General features: G+C 45.3%; 1 protein-coding gene across 4 annotated transcripts in view; it reads left to right on the forward strand.

Moving 5' to 3' along the window:
- The window catches only part of LOC121544750 (tetratricopeptide repeat protein 7B), a 94276-nt gene that overhangs the window by 56137 nt on the left and 15498 nt on the right, over positions 1-22641 (forward strand). For 3 of the 4 annotated variants that reach the window (XM_041854869.2, XM_045209111.1, XM_045209112.1), the window contains 4 exons: positions 3305-3421; positions 6619-6716; positions 20033-20173; positions 22293-22495. In XM_041854869.2, the coding sequence (XP_041710803.1) occupies positions 3305-3421; positions 6619-6716; positions 20033-20173; positions 22293-22495 (559 nt within the window). Of the gene's footprint in view, positions 1-3304; positions 3422-6618; positions 6717-6823; positions 6885-20032; positions 20174-22292; positions 22496-22641 lie in introns of those variants that run through there. The other variant, XM_045209110.1, reaches the window with a different exon arrangement.

Below are 22641 nucleotides of genomic sequence, written 5' to 3' on the forward strand. Positions count from 1 at the left end.
CTCCTCTCCTCCTCCCCATCTCCTCTCCTCCTCCCCATCTCCTCTTCTCCTCCCCACTCCTCTCCTTCTCTCCATCTCCTCTCAATCTTCTCTACTTCTCCTGTCCTCCTCCCCCATCTCCTCTCCTACTTCCCATCTCCTCTTCTCCTCTGCATCTCCTCTCCTCCTCCCCATCTCCTCCTCTCCATCTCCTCTCCTCCTCCCCATCTCCTCCTCTCCATATCCTCTTCTCCTCCTCCCCCATCTCCTTTCCATCTCCTCTCCTCCACCTCTCCTCCACTCCTTCTCCTCTCCTCCTCCCCATCTCCTCTCCTCCTCCCCATCTCCTCTCCTCCTCCCCATCTCCTCTCCTCTTCCCCATCTCCTCTCCTCCTCCCCATCTCCTCTTCTCCTCTCCTCCTCCTCTCCTTCTCTCCATCTCTTCTCCATCTCCTCTCCTCCTCCCCCATCTCCTCTCCTCCTCCCCATCTCCTCTCCCATCTCCTCCTCCTCTCCATCTCCTCCCCTCCCCTCCTCCACCTCCTCTCCTCCACTCCATCTCCTCTCCTCCTCTCCTCTCCTCTCCTCTCCTCCTCCCCATCTCCTCTCCTCCTCCCCATCTCCTCTTCTCCTCCCCACTCCTCTCCTTCTCTCCATCTCCTCTCAATCTTCTCTACTTCTCCTGTCCTCCTCCCCCATCTCCTCTCCTACTTCCCATCTCCTCTTCTCCTCTCCTCCTCCACTCCATCTCCTCCCCTCCTCCATCTCCTCTCCTCCTCTGCATCTCCTCTCCTCCTTCCCATCTCCTCTTCTCCTCTCCTCCCTTCCACCTCCTCTCCTCCTCTCTTCCATCTCCTCTCATCTCCTCTCTCTCTCCCTCCCCCATCTCCTCTCCTCCTCCTCCACCTCCTCTCCTCCACTCCATCTCCTCTACTCCTCCCCATCTCCTCTCCTCCTCCCCAGCTCCTCTTCTCCTCTCCTCCTCCTCTTCTCCTCTCCTCCTCCTTTTCTTCTCTCCATCTCCTCTCCTCCTCCCCCATCTCCTCTCCTCCCCCATCTCCTCTTCTCCTCTCCTCCCTCCCTTCCATCTCCTCTCCTCCTCCCCATCTCCTCTCCATCTCCTCTCCTCCTCTCATCCTCCTCCACTCCATCTCCTCTCCTCCACTCCATCTCCTCTCCTCCACTCCATCTCCTCTCCTCCTCTCCTCCTCTCCATCTCCTCTACATCTCCTCTCCTCCTCCCCATCTTTCCCATCTCCTCTTCTCCTCTCCTCCTCCTCTTCTTCTCTCCATCTCCTCTCCATCTCCTCTCCTCCTCCCCCATCTCCTCTCCTCCTCCCCATCTATAATAATAATATGCCATTTAGCAGACGCTTTTATCCAAAGCGACTTACAGTCATGTGCACATACATGTTTACGTATGGGTGGTCCCGGGGATCGAACCCATTACACTGGCGTTACAAGCGCCATGCTCTACCAATTGAGTTACAGAGGACCATCTCCTCTCCCATCTCCTCTTCTCCTCTCCTCCTCATCTCCATCTCCTCCCCATCTCCTCTCCTCCTCCCCATCTCCTCTCCTCCTCTCCATCTCCTCCTCCTCCCCATCTCCTCTCCACATCTCCTCTCCTCCTCCCCATCTCCTCTCCTCCTTCCCATCTCCTCTTCTCCTCTCCTCCTCCTCTCCTTCTCTCATCTCTTCCTCCCCATCTCCTTTCCTCCTCCCATCTCCTCTTCTCCTCTCCTCCTCCTCTCCATCTCCTCCACCTCCTCTCCTCCTCCCCATCTCCTCCTCCCCATCTCCTCTACTCCTCCCCCATCTCCTCTCCTCCTCCTCCCCATCTCCTCTCCTCCTCCCCATCTCCTCTCCTCCTTCCCATCTCCTCTTTTCCTCTCCTCCTCCTCCCCCATCTCCTCTCCTCTTCTCCATCCCCTCCCCATCTCCTCTCCTCCTCTCCGGTGTCTGATGGTTAATTTGTATACAAACACTTCCCCTCTAACACCCCTGTCTCTGTGTAATCCGGAGATCCTTTTTTTCTCCCTTTTCCCTGCTCTGTTTGTTTCCAGTGTTTGAATCTCTCCATTTCTAATAGATTTAGCCTGCTGTACCCTCAGGGCACCACGGTGCTGGCTGCTGTGCCTCTCTCTCTGCCTCAGCCACTTACACAACTTGAAAAATAACACGATTTTAACTTTTTTTTTTCATGAGCTTGATCATCTTTCCCTGGGGGAGAGTGGTGTGTGTGTGTGTGTGTGTGTGTGCACACACACAGACATAGGAGTCCTGTTCAGTAGCTGGTACTGTATGTTGGGATGAGAAAGTGATGAAAGGGTGACGGTAATGTGATGTTTGAATGGGAACTACTTATACTGAACTAAAATATAAACGCAACATGTAAAGTGTTGGTCCTATGTTTCATGAGCTGAAATAAAAGATCCCAGCAATTTTCCATACGCACAAAAATCATATTTCTCTCAAATGTTGTGCATACATTTAATAATAATAATAATATGCCATTTAGCAGACGCTTTTATCCAAAGCGACTTACAGTCATGCGTGCATACATTTTTGTGTATGGGTGGTCCCGGGGATCGAACCCACTACCTTGGCGTTACAAGCGCCGTGGTCTACCAGCTGAGCTACAGAGGACCACACATTTGTTTACATCCCTGTTAGAAACCATTTCTTCTTTGCCAAAGTAATCCATCCACCTGACAGGTGTGGCATATCAAGTGCTGAGAGGGGGGTACTGAGGAGTATTTCTGTCTGAAATAAAGCCCTTTTGTGGGGGAAAAAAATCATTCTGATTTGCTAGGCCTGGCTCCCAAGTGGGTGGGCCTATGCCCTCCCAGGCCCACCCTGGTTGCGCCCCTGCCCAGTCATGTGAAATCCATAGATTAGGGCCTAATGAATTTATTTCAATTGAACTGCAACTCAGTAAAATTGTTGAAATGGTTGCATGTTTATTTTTGTTCAGTATAGATTGTCATTTATTTCACTACACTGCGCTGGGAGGAACGCAATAGGCTGGGAGGGAGGAGAGCAGAAGGGTGGATGAGGGGGTTCTATAAATGAAAACTGTATTCTCCTATTCGCTCTTCTCTCTCTCTCTTTTTCTCTTTCTCTCTCTCTGCTCTCTCTCTCTCTGCTCAAATTGGCATTAATCTTTCATTACCCCCCCTTCCAGGCATCCTAGAGATAGAATTCTAGTGCTCCTCATTGAAGATGCTTTCCTCTCTCTGCAACCTCACACTGTTGTCTTCTGTGTTAATGTGTTGTGTCTTCTGTGTTTTAAACTGTGCGTTTCCCCTGTGTTTGCCTGCAGTCTGTTATTCACCAAGGTGAAGCTAGAGACGTTGTGTCAAGGACCTGAGGAGGCTCTGCTCACCTGCAAACACATGCTACAGATCTGGAAGTCCTGTTACAACCTCACCAACCCCAGGTACAGTAGAGTAGTACCCATTACACTGGCAACATGCTCTGTCCGCTAAATACAACTGAACTGTGTAAGAAGATGGCAGTAAATAAATGTTGGACACTACCATTGCAAGCTGCAGTATTACAAACCACCTTCAGGAACAGGATCATTATGCCTCACACACTCAAAATGTAGTCTTTTGGAATGTAAGAGAAGAAGGAGTGAGGGAGATTGATCTGAGTCTGGGGCCAAATGTGCATTATCTCCATTTCCTGTGTGAAAATTAAGCTCCAACTTTAGCCACATCTCCTGCAAAAGGCTGGTATTAACTATGATGAGAGAGAGCAGAACTGCTTCCCTGATTATATCCATGGCTTTTTAACATGCTTTAAAGAATCCACTGAAGCTATACTGTACATAAAGAATCACAGGCCTGAGATCAGAGGACTTTGTGATTACTGTTGCTGTAAAAAGGGCTTTATAAAAACACTTGCCTTGATTGATTGATTGAGCTAAATGATGTATTACATAACTCGACTCACTTCCTTACTGTTGCTGAATCCCATCTAGACATAAACCTAGTTCCTCCAGTGGCTCCCTCTGTGCATCCCAAATGGCACCCTATTCCCTATGTAATGCACTACACACCTCTATGGGCTCCTGTCATAGGTAGTGAACTACAAAATGGATAGAGTGCCATTTGGAACGCAGCCCATCTGCAGTTAATGGCAGCCATGCAGCAGAGAGAGAGTCAGTGTGGACAGATCAGTCCCTCACATCATATCAGCCTCTCGTTAAACTGGAGAATTATTCCACTGAGACCAATTACAAGTAACCAGACTCCTCTCCTCCTAGTCCACTGCTGCAGCCACAGCACCAACACACACACACACACACACACACACACACACACACACACAGCATGAGACTAGACCGGAGCCGAGGCTACTGTAGCCTTCTTATTCCTGTACTGCATAGTCTGTCTGCAATTTATACAGGGTGCAGGAGCAGCTCATTATAGAAGGTGAGATAGCATTTACTTCAGACAAAACCTACAGGAGGGGAAATATACCGGTAGATGACACATTGCCGTGTTAAAGTTAGTCAGGAGCTCTGTTTTATGGCAGTTTGTCTGTCTCGCGTTTTGAGTTTTACTGCCTAAGCGTGCGTAGCACTTTCCCGTCAATGCAGTTAAAATATACCGTCCAGAACAAACAACAGAAAAGAACTGGACTCTGTACTCTTGTTTCTCTCATGGCTCTGATTTCCTGGATATGACTGATTGAGGAGAAAGACGCAGTAGGTCCTGACAGGGACCAGTAGTCCACACAGTGCACCAGACCAATGCATCATAATGTTGAACTGTCACTGTGACATTTGACTAGGGGATCTCTCCAACTCCATGACTGTCCAGTCCATCATCGTTCCTCTGTTTTATCAAGTAGATTTTGCATTAAAGTGTTCGTACCAGAGGCAGACCCAGTTTGCTGCCTGCTACAGTGCATTCGTAAAGTATACAGACCCCTTCTCTTTTTCCACATGTTGTTACTTTACAGCCTTATTCTAAAATGTATTAAATAAATAAAAATCCTCATCAATCTACACACAATACCCCATAATGACAAAGTGAAAACAGGTTTATAGAAATGTTTGCAAATTTATAACATTTAAAAAAACAGAAATACCTTATTTACATAAGTATTCAGACCCTTTTCGATGACACTCGAAATTGATTGGACATGATTTGGAAAGGAACACACCTGTCTATATAAGGTCCCACAGTTGACAGTGCATGTTAGAGCAAAAACCAAGCCACGAGGTCGAAGGAATTGTCCGTAGAGCTCCGAGACAGGATTGTGTCGAGGCACAGATCTGGGGAAGGGTACGACAAAATTCTGCAGCATTGAAGATCCCCAAGAACATAGTGGCCTCCATCATTCTTAAATGGAAGAAGTTTGGAACCACCAGGACTCTTCCTAGAGCTGGCCGCCCGGCCAAACTGAGCAATCGGGGGAGAAGTACCTTGGTCAGGGAGGTGACCAAGAACCCGATGGTCACTCTGACAGAGCTCTAGAGTTCCTCTGTTGAGATGGGAGAATTTTCCAGAAGGACAACCATCTCTGCAGCACTCCACCAATCAGGCCTTTATAGTAGAGTGGTCAGACGGAAGCCACTCCTCAGTAAAAGGCACATTGCAGCCTGCTTGGAGTTTGCCAAAAGCCACCTAAAGGACTCTCAAAAATATTCTCTGGTCTGATGAAACCAAGATTGAACTCTTTGGCCTGAATGCCAAGCGCCACGTCTGGAGGAAACCTGGCACCATCCCTACATTGAAGCATGGTGGTAGCAGCATCAAACCACCAAACTGTGGGGATGTTTTTTAGCAGTAGGGACTGGGAGACTAGTCAGGATCGAGGAAAAGATGAACGGAGCAAAGTACAGAGAGATCTTTGATGAAAACCTGCTCCAGAGTGCTCAGGACCTCAGACTGGGGCGAAGGTTCACCTTCCAACAGGACAACGACCCTAAGCACACAGCCAAGACAACTCAGGAGTGGCTTTGGGACAAGTCTCTGAATGTCCTTGAGTGGCCCAGCCAGAGCCCGGATTTGAAACCGATATAACATCTCTGGAGAGGTCTAAAAATAGATGTGCAGCAACGCTCCCCATCCAACCTGACACCGCTTGAGAGGATCTGCAGAGAAGAATGGGAGAAACTCCCCAAATACAGGTGTGCCAAGCTTGTAGCGTCATACCCAAAGGCGCTTCAACAAAGTACTGAGTAATGGGTCTGAATACTTATGTAAATGTGATATTTCTGTTTTTTCTTTTTAATACATTTGCAAAATCTTCTAAAAACCTGTTTTTGTGTTGTCATTATGGGGTATTGTGTGTAGATTCAGAAAAAAACAAAAAACATTTTAATCCATTTTAGAATGGCTGTAACATAACAAAATGTGGAAAAAGTCAAGGTCTGATTTCTTCCCGAATGCACTGTATGTGTTGCGTGGTGGTGTGTCTAACCCCCCTCCTAAACTTGGAGCGTTGCTCTCGGTTTCATCACCCATACCATGCAGTAAGCGTGAATCTACCTAAGACACACAAGAACACAGCTCTTAGTCTGAGCAGCTGTCATTCTAAGAGAATAGATGGGCTGAGAGGGGTTTTCGGAAGCTTAGCTAGCTAGTTGGTGTTTAACATATTTTCTGTCTGTGTGTCCAGTGATTCGGGTCGAGGCAGCAGCCTGTTGGACAGAGCCATAGCAGACAGAAGGACGCTAAATGCCATGACGCTGCCTGACTTCAGTGACCCAGAGACAGGTAGGTGTCACCTCACTACCAGTACCTCCCAACCATAGCTTTGTACCAGTACCTTACAATAATAGACATGTAGGTGAGTCTTAAAGCAAAACACTATCTTACCCCAGGACATTTAACATGGTGTCTATCCCAGAAAAAGAGAAGCAGGAGCACTGAAGATGTCTGCAGGTAATGAAAATGTATTACAATATATTCCAGGGACATACATATAGTTTGAATGATAAAGCCTCAGTACCATGTCCAAGCCCCTATAGTCACAGTGTGTCCTGTCCTGTCTCAACATGACTACAGTAACTACAGCTACACCTATATCTCTCTCAACACAGTATCATACCTGTCTCTCTCTCTGGCGCCATGGCAACAGGGTTTATGGCCATACTGAAGTAATGAGGAAACTAGTCGTTGTTGTTAAGGGCTGAATCTCTAACCAACCACTCTGCCACTCAGCGATCAAAGCTGTCGAAGTCATTGGTTGGAGATTCAGCCAAGGAATGACATTCTAGGCATACATACATACATACATTGCCTTCGGAAAGTATTCAGACCCCTTGACTTTTTCAAAATGTTGTTAGGTTATAGGCTTATTCTAAAATTGATTAAATTGTTTTTTTCCCTCTCATCAATCTAAACACAAAACCCCCATCATAAAACCCTAACAGGTTTTTAGAATTTTTGCTATTTTATTACAAATAAAAAACGGAAATATCACATTTACATAAGTATTCACACCCTTTACTCAGTACTTTGTTGAAGCACATTTGGCAGCGATTACAGCATCGAGTCTTCTTGGGTATGATACTACAAGCTTGGAACACCTGTATTTGGGGTGTTTCTCCCATTCTTCTCTGCAGATCCTCTCAAGCTCTGTCAGGTTGGATGGGGAGCGTTGCTGCACAGCTATTTTCAGGTCTCTCCAGAGATGTTAGATCGGGTTCAAGTCCGGCCTCTATCTGGGCCACTCAAGGACATTCAGAGACTTGTCCCGAAGCAACTCCTGTGTTTTGGCTTTGTGCTTAGGGTCGTTGTTCTGTTGGAAGGTGAACCTTCGCCCCAGTCTGAGGTCCTGAGCGCTCTGGAGCAGGTTTTCATCAAAGATCTCTCCGCACTTTGCTACCCTTCCCCAGATCTGTGCCTCAACACAATCCTGTCTCGAAGCTCTACGGATGATTCCTTTGACCTCATGGCTTGGTTTCTGCTCTGACATGCACTGTCACCTTATATAGACAGGTGTGTTTCTTTCCAAATCATGTCCAATCAATTGAATTTACCACAGGTGGACTCCAATCAAGTTGTAGAAACATTTCAAGGATGATCAATGGAAACAGGATGCACCTGAGCTCAATTTCGAGTGTCATAGAAAAGGGTCTGAATACTTATGTAAATAAGGTATTTCTGTTTTTAATTTTTAACGCAAACATTTCCAAAAACCTGTTTTCGCTTTGTCATTATGGGGTATTGTGTTTAGATTGCTGAGGAATTGTTTTTATTTAATCCATTTTAGAATAAGGCTGTAACGTAACAAAATGTGGAAAAAGTCAAGGGGTCCGAATACCTCCCGAAGGCACTGTACATATACTGAACAAAAATATAAATGCAACATGCAACAATTTCAACGGTTTTACTGAGTTACAGATCATAGAAGGAAATCAGCCAATTGAAATAAATTAAATTAGGCCCTAATATATGGATTTCACATGACTGGGCAGGGGCGAAGCCATGGGTTGGCCTGGGAGGGCATAGGCCCACCCACTCAGAATGAGTTTTTACCCACAATAGGGCTTTATTACAAACAGAAATACTCCTCAGTTTCATCTGCTATTTGGGTGGCTGGTCTCAGATGATTCCGCAGGTGAAGAAGCCGGATGTGGAGGTCCTGGGCTGGCGTGGTTACACGTGGTCTGCGGTTGTGAGGCCGGTTGGATGTACTGCCAAATTCTCTAAAACGACGTTTGAGGATGCTTATGGTAGAGAAATTAACATTACATTCTCTGGCAACAGCTCTGGTGGACATTCCTGCAGTCATCATGCCAATTGCACACTCCCTAAAAACTTGAGACATCTGTGGCATTGTGTTGTGTGACAAAACTGCACATTTTAGAGTTGCCTTTTATTGTCCCCAACACAAGGTGCACCTGTGTAATGATCATGCTGTTTAATCAGCTTCTTGATATGCCACACCTGTCAAGTGGATGGATTATCTTGACAAAGGATAAATGCTCACTAATAGGGATGTTAACAAATTTATGCACAACATTTTAGAGGAATACGCTTTTTGTGCGTATGGAACATTTCGGGGATCTTTTATTTCAGCTCATGAAACACTTTACATGTTGCGTTTATATTTTTGTTCAGTATACATACAGTACCAGTCAAAAGTTTGGACACATCTACTCATTCCAGGGTTTTTCTTTATTTTTACTATTTTCTACGTTGTAGAATAATAGTGAAGACATCAAAGCTATGAAATAACACATATGGAATCATGTAGTAACCAAAAAAAGTGTTAAACAAATCTAAATGTATTTTATGTTTGAGATTCTTCAAAGTAGCCACCCTTTGCTTTGATGACAGCTTTGCACACTCTTGGCATTCTCTCAACCAGCTTCATGAGGTAGTCACCTGGAATGCACTACAATTAACAGGTGTGCCTTGTTAAAAGTTAATTTGTGGATTTTCTTTCCTTCTTAATGCGTTTGAGCCAATCAGTTGTGTTGTGACAAGGTAGGGGTGGTATACAGAAGATAGCCCTATTTGGTAAAAGACCAAGTCCATATTATGGCAAGAACACCTCAAATAAGCAAAGAGAAATGACAGTCCATCATTACTTGAAGGTGAGTCAATCCAGAACATTTCAAGAACTTTGAAAGTTTATTCAAGCGCAGTCGCAAAAACCATCAAGCGCTATGATGAAACTGGCTCTCGTGAGGACCGCCACAGGAAAGGAAGACCCAGAGTTACCTCTGCTGCAGAGGATAATTTCATTAGAGTTAACTGCACCGCAGATTGCAGCCCAAATAAATGCTTCACAGAGTTCAAGTAACAGACACACCTCAACATCAACTGTTCAGAGGAGACTGTGTGAATCAGGCCTTCATGGTCGAATTGCTGCAAAGAAACCACGACTAAAGGACACCAATAAGAAGAAGAGACATGCTTGGGCCAAGAAACATGAGCAATGGACATTAGATCAGTGGAAATCTGTCCTTTGGTCTGATGAGTCCAAATTTGAGATTTTTGGTTCCAACCACCGTGTCTCTTTAAGACGCAGAGTAGGTGAACGGATGATCTCCGCGTGTGTGGTTCCCACCGTGAAGCATGGAGGAGGAGGTATGATGGTGTGGGGGTGCTTTGCTGATGACACTGTCTTTGATTTATTTAGAATTCAAGGCACACTTAACCGGCATGGCTACCACAGCATTCTGCAGCGATACGCCATCCCATCTGGTTTGCGCTTAGTGGGACTGTCATTTGTTTTTCAACAGGACAATGACCCAACACACCTCCAGGTTGTGTAAGGGCGATTTGAGCAAGAAGGAGAGTGATGGAGTGCAGCATCAGATGACCTGGCCTCCACAATCCCCCGACCTCAACCAAATTGAGATGGTTTGGGATGAGTTGGACCGCAGAGTGAAGGAAAAGCAGCCAACAAGTGCTCAGCAGATGTGGGAACTCCTTTAAGACTGTTGGAAAAGCATTCCAGGTGAAGCTGGTTGAGAGAATGCCAAGAGTGTGCAAAGCTGTCATCAAGGCAAAGGGTGGCTACTTTGAATAATCTAAAATCTAAAATATATTTTGATTTGTTTAACACTTTTTTGGTTACTACATGATTCCATATGTTTTATTTCATAGTTTTGATGAATTCATTATTATTCTACAATGTAGAATTTTTTAAAAAAATAAAAACACTGGAATGAATAGGTGTGTCTAAACTTTTGACTGGTACTGTACATACAGTGAGGGAAAAAAGTATTTGATCCCCTGCTGATTTTGTACGTTTTCCCACTGACAAAGAAATGATCAGTCTATAATTTTAATGGTAGGTTTATTTGAACAGTGAGAGACAGAATAACAACAAAAAAATCCAGAAAAACGCATGTCAAAAATGTTATAAATTGATTTGCATTTTAATGAGGGAATTAAGTATTTGACCCCTCTGCAAAACATGACTTAGTACTTGGTGGCAAAACCCTTGTTGGCAATCACAGAGGTCAGACGTTTTTTGTATTTGGCCACCAGGTTTGCACACATCTCAGGAGAGATTTTGTCCCACTCCTCTTTGCAGATCTTCTCCAAGTCATTAAGGTTTCGAGCCTGACGTTTGGCAACTCGAACCTTCAGCTCCCTCCACAGATTTTCTATGGGATTAAGGTCTGGAGACTGGCTAGGCCACTCCAGGACCTTAATGTGCTTCTTCTTGAGCCACTCATTTGTTGCCTTGGCCGTGTGTTTTGGGTCATTGTCATGCTGGAATACCCATCCACGACCCATTTTCAATGCCCTGGCTGAGAGAAGGAGGTTCTCACCCAAGATTTGACGGTACATGGCCCGTCCATCGTCCCTTTGATGCGGTGAAGTTGTCCTGTCCCCTTAGCAGAAAAACACCCCCAAAGCACCTCCACCTCCATGTTTGACGGTGGGGATGGTGTTCTTGGGGTCATAGGCAGCATTCCTCCTCCTCCAAACACGGCGAGTTGAGTTGATGCCAAAGAGCACCATTTTGGTCTCATCTGACCACAAAACCTTCACCCAGTTCTCCTCTGAATCATTCAGATGTTCATTGGCAAACTTCAGACGGGCATGTATATGTGCTTTCTTGAGCAGGGGGACCTTGCGTGCGCTGCAGGATTTCAGTCCTTCACAGCGTAGTGTGTTACCAATTGTTTTCTTGGTGACTATGGTCCCAGCTGCCTTGAGATCATTGACAAGATCCTCCCGTGTAGTTTTGGGCTGATTCCTCACCGTTCTCATGATCATTGCAACTCCACGAGGTGAGATCTTGCATGGAGCCCCAGGCCGAGGGAGATTGACAGTTATTTTGTGTTTCTTCCATTTGCGAATAATCGCACCAACTGTTGTCACCTTCTCACCAAGCTGCTTGGCGATGGTCTTGTAGCCCATTCCAGCCTTGTGTAGATCTACAATCTTGTCCCTGACATCCTTGGAGAGCTCTTTGGTCTTGGCCATGGTGGAGAGTTTGGAATCTGATTGATTGATTGCTTCTGTGGACAGGTGTCGTTTATACAGGTAACAAACTGAGATTAGGAGCACTCCCTTTAAGAGTGTGCTCCTAATCTAAACTCGTTACCTGTATAAAAGACACCTGGGAGCCAGAAATCTTTCTGATTGAGAGAGGGTCAAATACGTATTTCCCTCATTAAAATGCAAATCAATTTATAACATTTTTGACATGTGTTTTTCTGGATTTTTTTGTTGTTATTCTGTCTCTCATTGTTCAAATAAACCTACCATCAAAATTATAGACTGATCATTTCTTTGTCAGTGGGCAAACGTACAAAATCAGCAGGGGATCAAATACTTTTTTCCCTCACTGTACATACATACTGTACATACATAAGGATTAGGTGTACAGTAGGTCTCTGTCAGTGCAGCTAGAAAACATCACTTTCATGCTGAGTAAGCAGTCTGTCCAGACATTACACCATCACATCTTGTATTTCCTCTTCCGTCCCTGTCATAGGTGTTAAGACCTTGTAGTTGCATCCTGTCAAAGTGTGAGCCTTGGTTTTAGACTTTGAAGGTTTTTTTACTGCAGTGTTCAATGTCCAACAGTTTTTCTTTACTACCACAATAAAGGCTTTTATATCTGTGTTACCCCATACAGTATTATATTAGCTCACTGATCAACTGAAAGGTTTCTCTAAGTCAGCCATTTTTCTCTTCTTTCAGTCAGACGTTGCTAAGGAAACGACTGCAGTTCTGTGTTTTCTATATATCTGTGTCATCGCATACTTTTCTGTTGTTTCTAGTCTCTGGCTCTGGCTCCTCCTCTCTCTCGGGGTCCGAGCCCGCCTCCCCTTCTTTCGCTCTCTTTCACACCGGCCCCTCCCTCCACCCTCCTCCACTCCTCGCCGGGTGGGGGGCCATCATGCTTTCTGTCACCACATCCTTCAATGACAGTCCAACAATAGTAATGCTCCTCTGCACCGCCCACCACCGCGTGCGGCCAATGGCATGGTGTGGTGTGCGTGACTCACTGCCCAATCACAGCGATGCTTGCTGAGTGTGCATTTTTGTGGTGTGTGTTGTATATACGCTGAGTGTACAAAACATTAGGAACATCTTCCTAATATTGAGTTGCACCCCCTTTTGCCCTCAGAACAGCCTTAATTTGTCAGTGCATGGACTCTACAAGGTGTTGAAAGCGTTCCACAGGGATGCTGGCCCATGTTGACTCCAATGCTTCCCACAGTTGTGTCAAGTTGGGTGGGTGTCCTTTTGGTGGTGGACCATTCTTGATACATACGGGAAACTGTTGAGCGTGAAAAACCCAGCAGCGTTGCAGCTCTTGATACACTCAAACCGGTGCGCCTGGCACCAAATACCATACCCCATTCAAAGGCACTTAAATATTTTGTCTTGCCCACCCTCTGAATGGCACACATACACAATCCATGTCTCAATTGTTTCAAGGCTTAAAAATCCTCCTTTAACCTGTCTCCTCCCCCTCATCTACACTGATTGAAGTGGATTTAACAAGTGACATCAATAAGGGATCATAGCTTTCACCTGGATTCACCTGGTCAGTCTATGTCATGGAAAGAGCAGGTGTGCCTATTGTGTTGTACACTCAGTGTATAGTTCCTTAACAGTGCTGAAAACCATGCTGGAAAGGACAAGGTGAAAACAATATCCAGGCAGCACAGTATGATTCAGGTCGGCCTAACAGTCTGATTCAGGTTGGCCTAACAGTATGAATCAGGTCGGCGTAACAGTATGAATCAGGTTGGCCTAACTGTATGAATCAGGTCGGCCTAACTGTATGAATCAGGTCGGCCTAACTGTATGATTCAGGTCGGCGTAACAGTATGAGTCAGGTCGGCCTAACTGTATGAATCAGGTCGGCCTAACTGTATGATTCAGGTCGGCGTAACAGTATGAGTCAGGTCGGCCTAACTGTATGAATCAGGTCGGCCCACGGAGACATTGAGAGGGTGACGTTAAGTCCCTAATCTGCCTGAGTGGCCGTCCCGTCCGGTTTAGACTGAATGAGTCAGCAGCCACTGATGATATGAGAAGGAAAGAGAGGCATACGAACGGCATCGTATCTACAGTTGAAGTTGGAAGTTTACATACACCTTAGCCAAATACATTTGAACTCAGTTTTTCACAATTCCTGACATTTAATCCTAGTAAACATTCCCTGTCTTATGTCAGTTAGGATCACCACTTTATTTTAAGAATGTGAAATGTCAGAATAATATTAGAGAGAGTGAATCATTTCAGCTTTTTTTCTTTCATCACATTCCCAGTGGGTCAGAAGTTTACATACACTCAATTAGTATTTGGTAGCATTGCCTTTAAATTGTTTAACTTGGGTCAAACGTTTCGGGTAGCCTTCCACAAGCTTCCCACAATAAGTTGGGTGAATTTTGGCCCATTCCTCCTGACAGAGCTGGTGTAACTGAGTCAGGTTTGAAGGCCTCCTTGCTCACATATGCTTTTTCAGTTCTGCCCACAAATGTTCTATAGGATTGAGGTCAGCGCTTTGTGATGGCCACTCCAATACCTTGACTTTGTTGTCCTTAAGCCATTTTGCCACAACTTTGGAAGTATGCTTGGGGTCATTGTCCATTTGGAAGACCCATTTGTGACCAAGCTTTAACTTCCTGACTGATGTCTTGAGATGTTGCTTCAATATATCCACATCATTTTCCTTCCTCATGATGCCATCTATTTTGTGAAGTGCACCAGTCCCTCCTGCAGCAAAGCACCCCCACAGCATGATGCTGCCACCCCCGTGCTTCACGGTTGGGATGGTGTTCTTCGGCTTGCAAGCTACCCCCTTTTTCCTCCAAACATAACGATGGTCATTATGGCCAAACAGTTCTATTTTTGTTACATCAGAACAGAGGACATTTCTCCAAAAAGTATGATATTTGTCCCCATGTGCAGTTGCAAACAGTAGTCTGGCTTTTTTATGGCGGTTTTGGAGCAGTGGCTTCTTCCTTGCTGAGCGGATTTCGATATAGGATATAGGACTCGTTTTACTGTGGATATAGATACTTTTGTACCTGTTTCCTCCAGCTTCTTCACAAGGTCCTTTGCTGTTGTTCTGGGATTAATTTGCACTTTTCGCACCAAAGTACGTTAATCTCTAGGAGACAGAACGCGTCTCCTTCCTGAGCGGTATGACGGCTGCGTGGTTCCATGGTGTTTATACTTGCGTAACTATTGTTTGTACAGATGAATGTGGTACCTTCAGGCGTTTGGAAATTGCTCCCAAGGATGAACCAGACTTGTGGAGGTCTACAATTTTTTTTCTGAGGTCTTGGCTGATTTCTTTTGATTTTCCTATGATGTCAAGCAAAGAGGCACTGAGTTTGAAGGTAGGCCTTGAAATACATCCACAGGTACACCTCCAATTGACTCGAATGATGTCAATTAGCCTATCAGAAGATTCTAAAGCCATGACGTCATTTTTTCCATGCTGTTTAAAGGCACAGTCAACTTAGTGTATGTAAACTTCTGACCCACTGGAATTGTGATACAGTGAATTATAAGTGAAATAATCTGTCTGTAAACAATTGTTGGAAAAATGACTTGTGTCATGCACAAAGTAGATGTCCTAACCGACTTGCCAAAACTATAGTTTGTTAACAAGAAATTTGTGGAGTGGATGAAAAAAAACGAGTTTTAATGACTCCAACCTAAGTGTATATAAACTTCCGACTTCAACTGTATCTATCTGAACGACTGGGTCTTAAAACAGACGGGTTCATGTCTATAATCTTATCTGTTACTGAGGACAAAAGAATGAAACGACAACGTCAGACAAATAAGATGTCAGTTCAGTTGGTATGGAGGTTGTTTGGGGTTGACTGAGGTAGTACAGTATACAAAGGAATTTCCACCCACGCTTGCTCAAGAATGATCACCCTCCACACACACGTCACAGTACTAGCTATTCTCTCCTTTATCTACCTCTCTGTCCCCTGGCTTTCTCTTTCTAGTAATCACTCTGTTCATTTGTCCTTTGGTGTTCCACAATCTATCCCCCCTCCGCCTTCTGTTGTACCATTATGGTTTACTGCTAGATAAAGGGTTAGATTGGGGCACTTCAAATAACCACTGTGTATTTTCAGATGCAGTAGAGGCCCTAGGTTTTTGTGTTTGCCACAATAATGTACTTGATCTTTAAATAAGAAATATTATTATTATTAATGATTAGGGGAAGGAAAAGCTTGCAGCCTCAACCTTTGTCAAGGATGGCAATATGGCAACCACAAAAACCTGCAGGGGTGAAGCACAGTTTAGGATGGATTGGATTGGCACAATGATAGTGAATTTATGTGGATCTATTTTCCTCATTTCATTAGCAGTTAGTAACAATATCGTAAATAGCATGAATAGATGTGTTCGCTGAAGTTAAAAATGACGTTTAAAATGTTTGACTCCAAAGTCTGCAACAGTTTTGTTGTTGAGTGAAAGTGATTTTTAAGTTTTCTCCTGGCTGTATCTCTTTAATTACCTCTCTTTAATTTATTTTCTATTTTCAGTAATCCTCCTTTGTTTGTTTGCTCTTGGTTTGTTATTTTAAAGGCAGCCCTCCAGATGCTAACTTTCATCAGTATCATGGTTTTTACTCCATGTTTTCAGTTTGTAAGTAGTGCTTTTCTCCCTCCGCGCCCCCTCACTTTGCCCACTGAGACGCTGGACTCCATCTGGCCTTGGCCTGATCTCTCCTCCACAGTCAGAATGTATCCATCTGCCACCACCACCACCAACCACCTGCCTGTCTCTCTGTCTGTCTGTGCTCCTAAAGTCAGTCAGTCACCCACCATGTGTGGACTGTACCAGAGGCTGTCCTGTCGCTACTCGCTAGCTCACCCTTTGTTCTGTTTTGTTTTTTGTTTTATTTATTTTTGTCATCAGGCCCTTTGTGCTACAGCTAAACAATGAGCTCCCTGACTCGTTGGGCCAGCTATGGAGTAGGCAGCTCCATAATTAAAGAGGCAGTATCGTTTCCCCCGGCTGGATGCTCTATTCTATTCACCAGACACGCAGCCTTATCGTAGACGCTCCCTCCACCTGACCATACAATACAGAGCTCATTAGCCAGACCCGTCCCAGATGGACCAGCTGTTTGTTGTTTTTTCATTTCTAATTTTATTTGTGTTTTATTTGCCTTAGTTATGGGGCTGTCGGATGGAGCCTGTCAGTCAAAAATACTATGTTGTCCATGACTACTGACGCCTGGCTGTTGTGTTGTGGAGACCAGTCAGTTTCGCTCTTGGGCATCTCGGCTTTCACAGATTATTAACAGGTTTCCTTTGAGCTTCTCTGTTAGCAAACACACACTGGCTACTTTCTTTTCATGCGGCCAGCACGGTGTTCTTTGACATTCACTTGGACTTCACTAAACAAAACAAAAAGAGTGGATGAGTAGGAAAACAGAGCACTGCCTCTAGTAATGGCGAATGTGCATAAAGATGTCTGAATTCAGATATGACGTCATTGTTTTACCACTATCCATTGAGTTTTTAAACTACGGCACAAGACATGGTTCAATACGCCAATAAATCAGCACTATCTACTTTTTCCGTTTTTCAAATTGCCTGCGTCTTGGAGGTTAAATTGGGATCATGTGCTAATGACGATACAAAAAAGAGTAACAGAGCAATGTACTATACAGCAAACATGGTCAACAAAGCATTTGTGGTAAGTGCATGGAGGCCGCCATCTTTATGCACCTTCCCCATTCCTGCTGCCGCTCTGTGCTCTCAAGCTCCGGTGAAATGAATACTGTTTCTTTAAGAACGTGAAGATTATTTCTGTGCTGCTGTGAATTGAAGCCCCACCCTCCACATCACTCTCCATCAGTGCCTTGCGCTTTGTACCCTGCATGAAGGCACTTTTAGCTAACCTTTTAGGCCGCTGTGTGTGCGTGAGAGAGTGTTTTCATTTTCACTCATCCAGGTAAAGAGTAAACCGGTTTAATCCAGGCTTAATTTGACTCATTCACCTGCAGTGTGTGCCATTTATCGATTTAACTGGATAGCAACAGTATCTACAGCCTGCTTGGTGATACAGCCGTCTGTCTTGATGGTACAGCTCCTGGTGCTCGTTCTCTATCTATTCAGGGACCTTTTAAGACAATCAATCCCTCCACTCAATCGGGTGTTCCTTCCTTCTGCGATAAACCTTCTTCAGCGATATGATATTGGTGTGGTCATAGAAATAGAATGGCTAGAACAGGAAAAGCCCTTTAGGCCACGGCATTACGCTCAATATGGCTGGCATGGTCTATGGCCGTACAGTGCCATGGTTGATGCTGGCTGCATCCCAAATGGCACCCTAAATGGCACCCTATTCTGTATATGGGTCAATACTTTTGAACAGAGCAGGTGTCTCCGGTCTGTAGCTATGCTAGATGTGGGAGCTGGAGCTGAGGCTGGGACTCAGTAGGGTTACTGCTGCTGTGAGTGAGGGAAGAGGATCGATCTCAGGGGCTGTGTCCCAAATGGCACTCTAGTCACTTTATAGTGCACTACTTTTGACAGGGCCCATAGGGCTTTGGTCAAAAGAATTGCACTATATGGGCCCTGGTCAAAAGTAGTGCACTATATAGAGAATAGGAAGCAGACGGGGGTTTTAGATGCACACTGTGTCAATAACCAGGGAGCCAGAGAGAAAGCAAAGTGTTCTATTTCTGATATGAGGAGAGAGAAGAGAGAAGCTGTTTGATGTAAATGGCTGCCTGTAATCCTGTGTGCAGTGGTGTGGGTGTTCAGAGAGAGAGATTGAAGGATGAGGATGTGTAGAGGTAGGAGAGAGAGTGCTTAGAGGAGCTACTGTGTTCATAAAAATAGAGTTATAACCTCTAGATCAGATTATATATTTATGGTTCAGATTATGTGTTCATCACTAGTTTGTGGAGGTAATAAGAGGAGCCTTTACAGTGTTGAGATGATGTTCAGCATCGCTGGCTAGTGTGTTGAGGTGCTGTGTAGAGCTAGTATAGAGTATAACACCAGTCTATAGTGTAGCGTAAAGGGGATTTCAGGATCAGTGTTTTGTTTTATGGGCAGCCAGTCAGTTAGTAAAGGTGAGTGAAGTGTGTTGAGGAGAAGAGTGTAGGTTGTTAATGGGTTGATATGGACACTATAGGTGTTTTATGGATGTTACTGGTTGTTAAAGGGTCTATAGCTTAATAGAATCACGTGCGCAGAAAGTTTGTGTGAGCGCGTGTGTGTGTGCACGCCCCTGCCTGCCTCTGCTGCAGGCCTGTTATGTTTTAATGGGACGTGTCCGTGCGTGCGAGCGCGTGCGTGTGTATGAAGTGGCCTTGTGTGCCTCACCAAAAATCCTGCCATGCAGATAGAGAACCCAGAGGCTGTTCCCTGTTCCCATTCCACTAAATCCTCTTAGCACATTTCAGTTTAAACGCAAGTCAAATCTCTACTCTCAACTCGCAAGACTTTATCAAAAACATCTCTCTATAGCCAGGGATATTTTCTCTCCCCCCCCCTAAATTCATCACAGGCCTTTTCTTTGCCCTGGCACTTTCACTAGATCTTCTTGACAGGATTTGAAGATAGGATGCATTTGGCCTTAAATCTAAACCTCTTTGAGGCCTATAATGAAAGCCCTCTTGCTCTTTAGAGTGGGGGAAAGTAGTTTCCACTCCAAATAGTATCTCCAACCAACCAACTCCAATCTCAAATGTAAAGCAGTTAGCCTAGTTTGTACAGCTACAGCCAGGTTATTGTACATCTATACATGGATATGTGAATCAGTGATTTGCAAGGATAATAGACAGTTAATAGGTACTGACTTAGTAAAGCTGACTAAGTATAGCCTGTATAATATGAAGCATTTTGTCAAGGCATGAAGCCATCTGTGTGTGAAGTTTTGTGCAGCTTATGTCCTGAACGATGGATGCAGAATGAGTGGAGAAAAGTTAGCCTGCAGTTGCATCCTTTACCAAGAGGAGGTGCTGCTGTGCTGACCCCCTCTCCTCCCATGTCCTTCTCTCTCTCTCTCTCTCTCCTCTCTCTGTCTCTGTCTGTCTGTCTGTCTGTCTGTCTGTCTGTCTGTCTGTCTGTCTGCGTGCGTGCGTATGTGTGTGTGTGCAGGCTCGGTCCATGCCACGTCCATGGCGGCATCGCGGGTGGAACAGGCCCTGTCAGAGGTGGCCTCCTCCATGCAGAGCAGCGCCCCCAAACAAGGACCCCTACATCCTTGGATGACTCTGGCCCAGATCTGGCTCCACGCAGGTATGGTAGGACTCTACATCACTAACACACAGCTATGGTAGTACACTACACCACTAACACACAGCTATGGTAGTACACTACACCACTAACACACAGCTATGGTAGTACACTACACCACTAACACACAGCTATGGTAGTACACTACACCACTAACACACAGCTATAGTAGTACACTACACCACTATTACATTTACATTTTAGTCATTTAGCAGACGCTCTTATCCAGAGCGACTTACAGTTAGTGAGTGCATACACTTTTTTCATACTATAACACAGCTATGGTAGTGTGTGTGTGTGTGTGTGTGTGTGTGTGCACTTGTGTTCATGCATGTGTGTGTGTGTGTTGTTAGTGATTGGCAGGGTGTGTGGGAGTTGTAATCCATTGATTCAGGGGAGGTGGGGTTGTGGAGGGTGGTGGACTACTAGCAGACAGCAGCTTAATGGAATCAATAATATGTTCCTGGGAGGTGATCTGACTGTGGGACATTACCATAACCCAGGCAGGGCGATAGGTGGGAAGGAATCTACACTGCTTTATTGGGTCAATATCCTTATCACCGGCCTTGCATAGATACTCGCAGGTAGAGATAAGAAGAGAGAGAGAGAAGCAGGGGGATGCAGGGAGAGGGAGAAAAATCCACTCCAGCTCTCAGTGCAGGACCTTGAAATGGCAGGAGTAGAGGCTAGAGCAGAGCATGGTCCCCTCCCTCAGCCAGCTGCTACTACCTGCCTGACTAGTAGTGCTACTGAGGCTTAGTGAACCAACCCCAAACAATATCCTAACACACACACACACACACACACACACTGTCACGACTTCCGCCGAAGTTGGTGCCTCTCCTTGTGCGGGCGGCTATCGGCGCTCGTCGTCACCGGTCTTCTAGCTGCCACCGATCTACGTTTCTTTTTCCAATTGTTTTGTCTTGATTGTACACTGGTTCCCATCACGTTATGATTATTTCCCTATTTAACCCTCTGGTTCCCTCATGGTTTTGTGCGTGATTGTTCTTTGTTTGGTGTTTATACTGCTGTGAGCTGGTTTATTTCCCTGCGTGGAATTAGTATTTGTTTCTTTCAGAGTAAAGTTTGTCTGTTACTCAGTTCTGTGTCCTGCGCCTGACTCCGTCCTACCGCTGCACACTCACACCTGACACACACACACTGCTGGAGGCCGTGCAGAGCTTTGGCGCTCCATGAAAACTGTCCAAAATGTCAGAGAATAGGGAGATGTCCTAGATTTAACATCCTTTCTTTCTCTGGGACCAACAAATGAGGACAGCACAGCTGGCTGCTCAGAGCACAGCCTGCCTGGAGACACACACACGGAGAACTGAGACACAGAGACAGTTTCACACAATGAAACTCGCGCACCACACAAACATTGTATGACTTTAAGTTAATGTTTTCTCATATCATTAGCTATTTCACCCGAAGGGAAGATGATGAAACAAATGATATGATCTTTGGATAGTTTTTATTGCTTTGGAAAACTAAGACAGTCACTCAAATCTCTGTATATTATCTATGGGCTTTATTTAAGAAAGGTAAGGACAAAGCAATAAGGTGTGTGTGTGTGTGTGTTTATCAGTCTGGCTGCCACCTGCTAGATGCTCTCATTTCCTCTCCCTGCAGATCAAATAAAATCATTAAGTAAGAAGACAGCAATCACCCCTTTGGTCTGCTGCATCTCCCATTACCACAGGAAGTGTGTGTGTGTGTCTATCTGATTGTGTGAAACTGTCTCTGTGTGTCCGTATGTCTACTGTCAGTCAGTCAGTGTATGTCCTAGTTTATTGTTTGTATGTCTGTGTCACTTTAAGGTCCTCCTCTCCCCTGTCTCTCTCTTTCTCTCACTAGTGGAGGTGTACATTGGCAGGAACAAGGAGAGCACCGCCTGTACCTGTGTGTTAGTGTGTCATCCTCCTGTCCTTATCTCCTCTCTTTCTTTCTCTCTCTCTCTCTTTCTCTCTCTCTTTTGCTCTCTCTCTCTCCTCTCTCTACTCTCTCTTTCTCTTTCGCTCTCTCTCTCCTCTCTCTACTCTCTCTCTCCTCTCTCTCTCTCTCTACTCTCTACTCTCTCCTCTCTCTATTCTGTCTCTCGCTCTCTTTCTCTTTCTAGCGGAGGTGTACATTGGCATGGGCAAGCCTGCGGAGGCTACGGCCTGTACACAGGAGGCTGCCAACCTGTTCCCCATGTCCCACAATGTGCTGTTCACGCGGGGACAGGTGGCTGAGCTGCGGGGCAATGTGGACGAGGCCAAACGCTGGTATGAGGAGGCCCTCTCTATCAGCCCCACCCACGTCAAGACCATGCAGAGACTGGTGAGTCTCTCTTCTCTTCTGTTCTGTTCCCCTCTCATCTTCTCTTCTATCTCTCTCTCTATCCATCAGCCCAACCCACGTCAAGACCATTCCGATTCCTGACTCATGACTCGACCAGCAGTCACTTGGACTTGGACTTGGAAAGT

The sequence above is a fragment of the Coregonus clupeaformis genome, chromosome 29 (genome assembly GCF_020615455.1).
Source record: "Coregonus clupeaformis isolate EN_2021a chromosome 29, ASM2061545v1, whole genome shotgun sequence".
Lineage (NCBI taxonomy): Eukaryota > Metazoa > Chordata > Actinopteri > Salmoniformes > Salmonidae > Coregonus > Coregonus clupeaformis.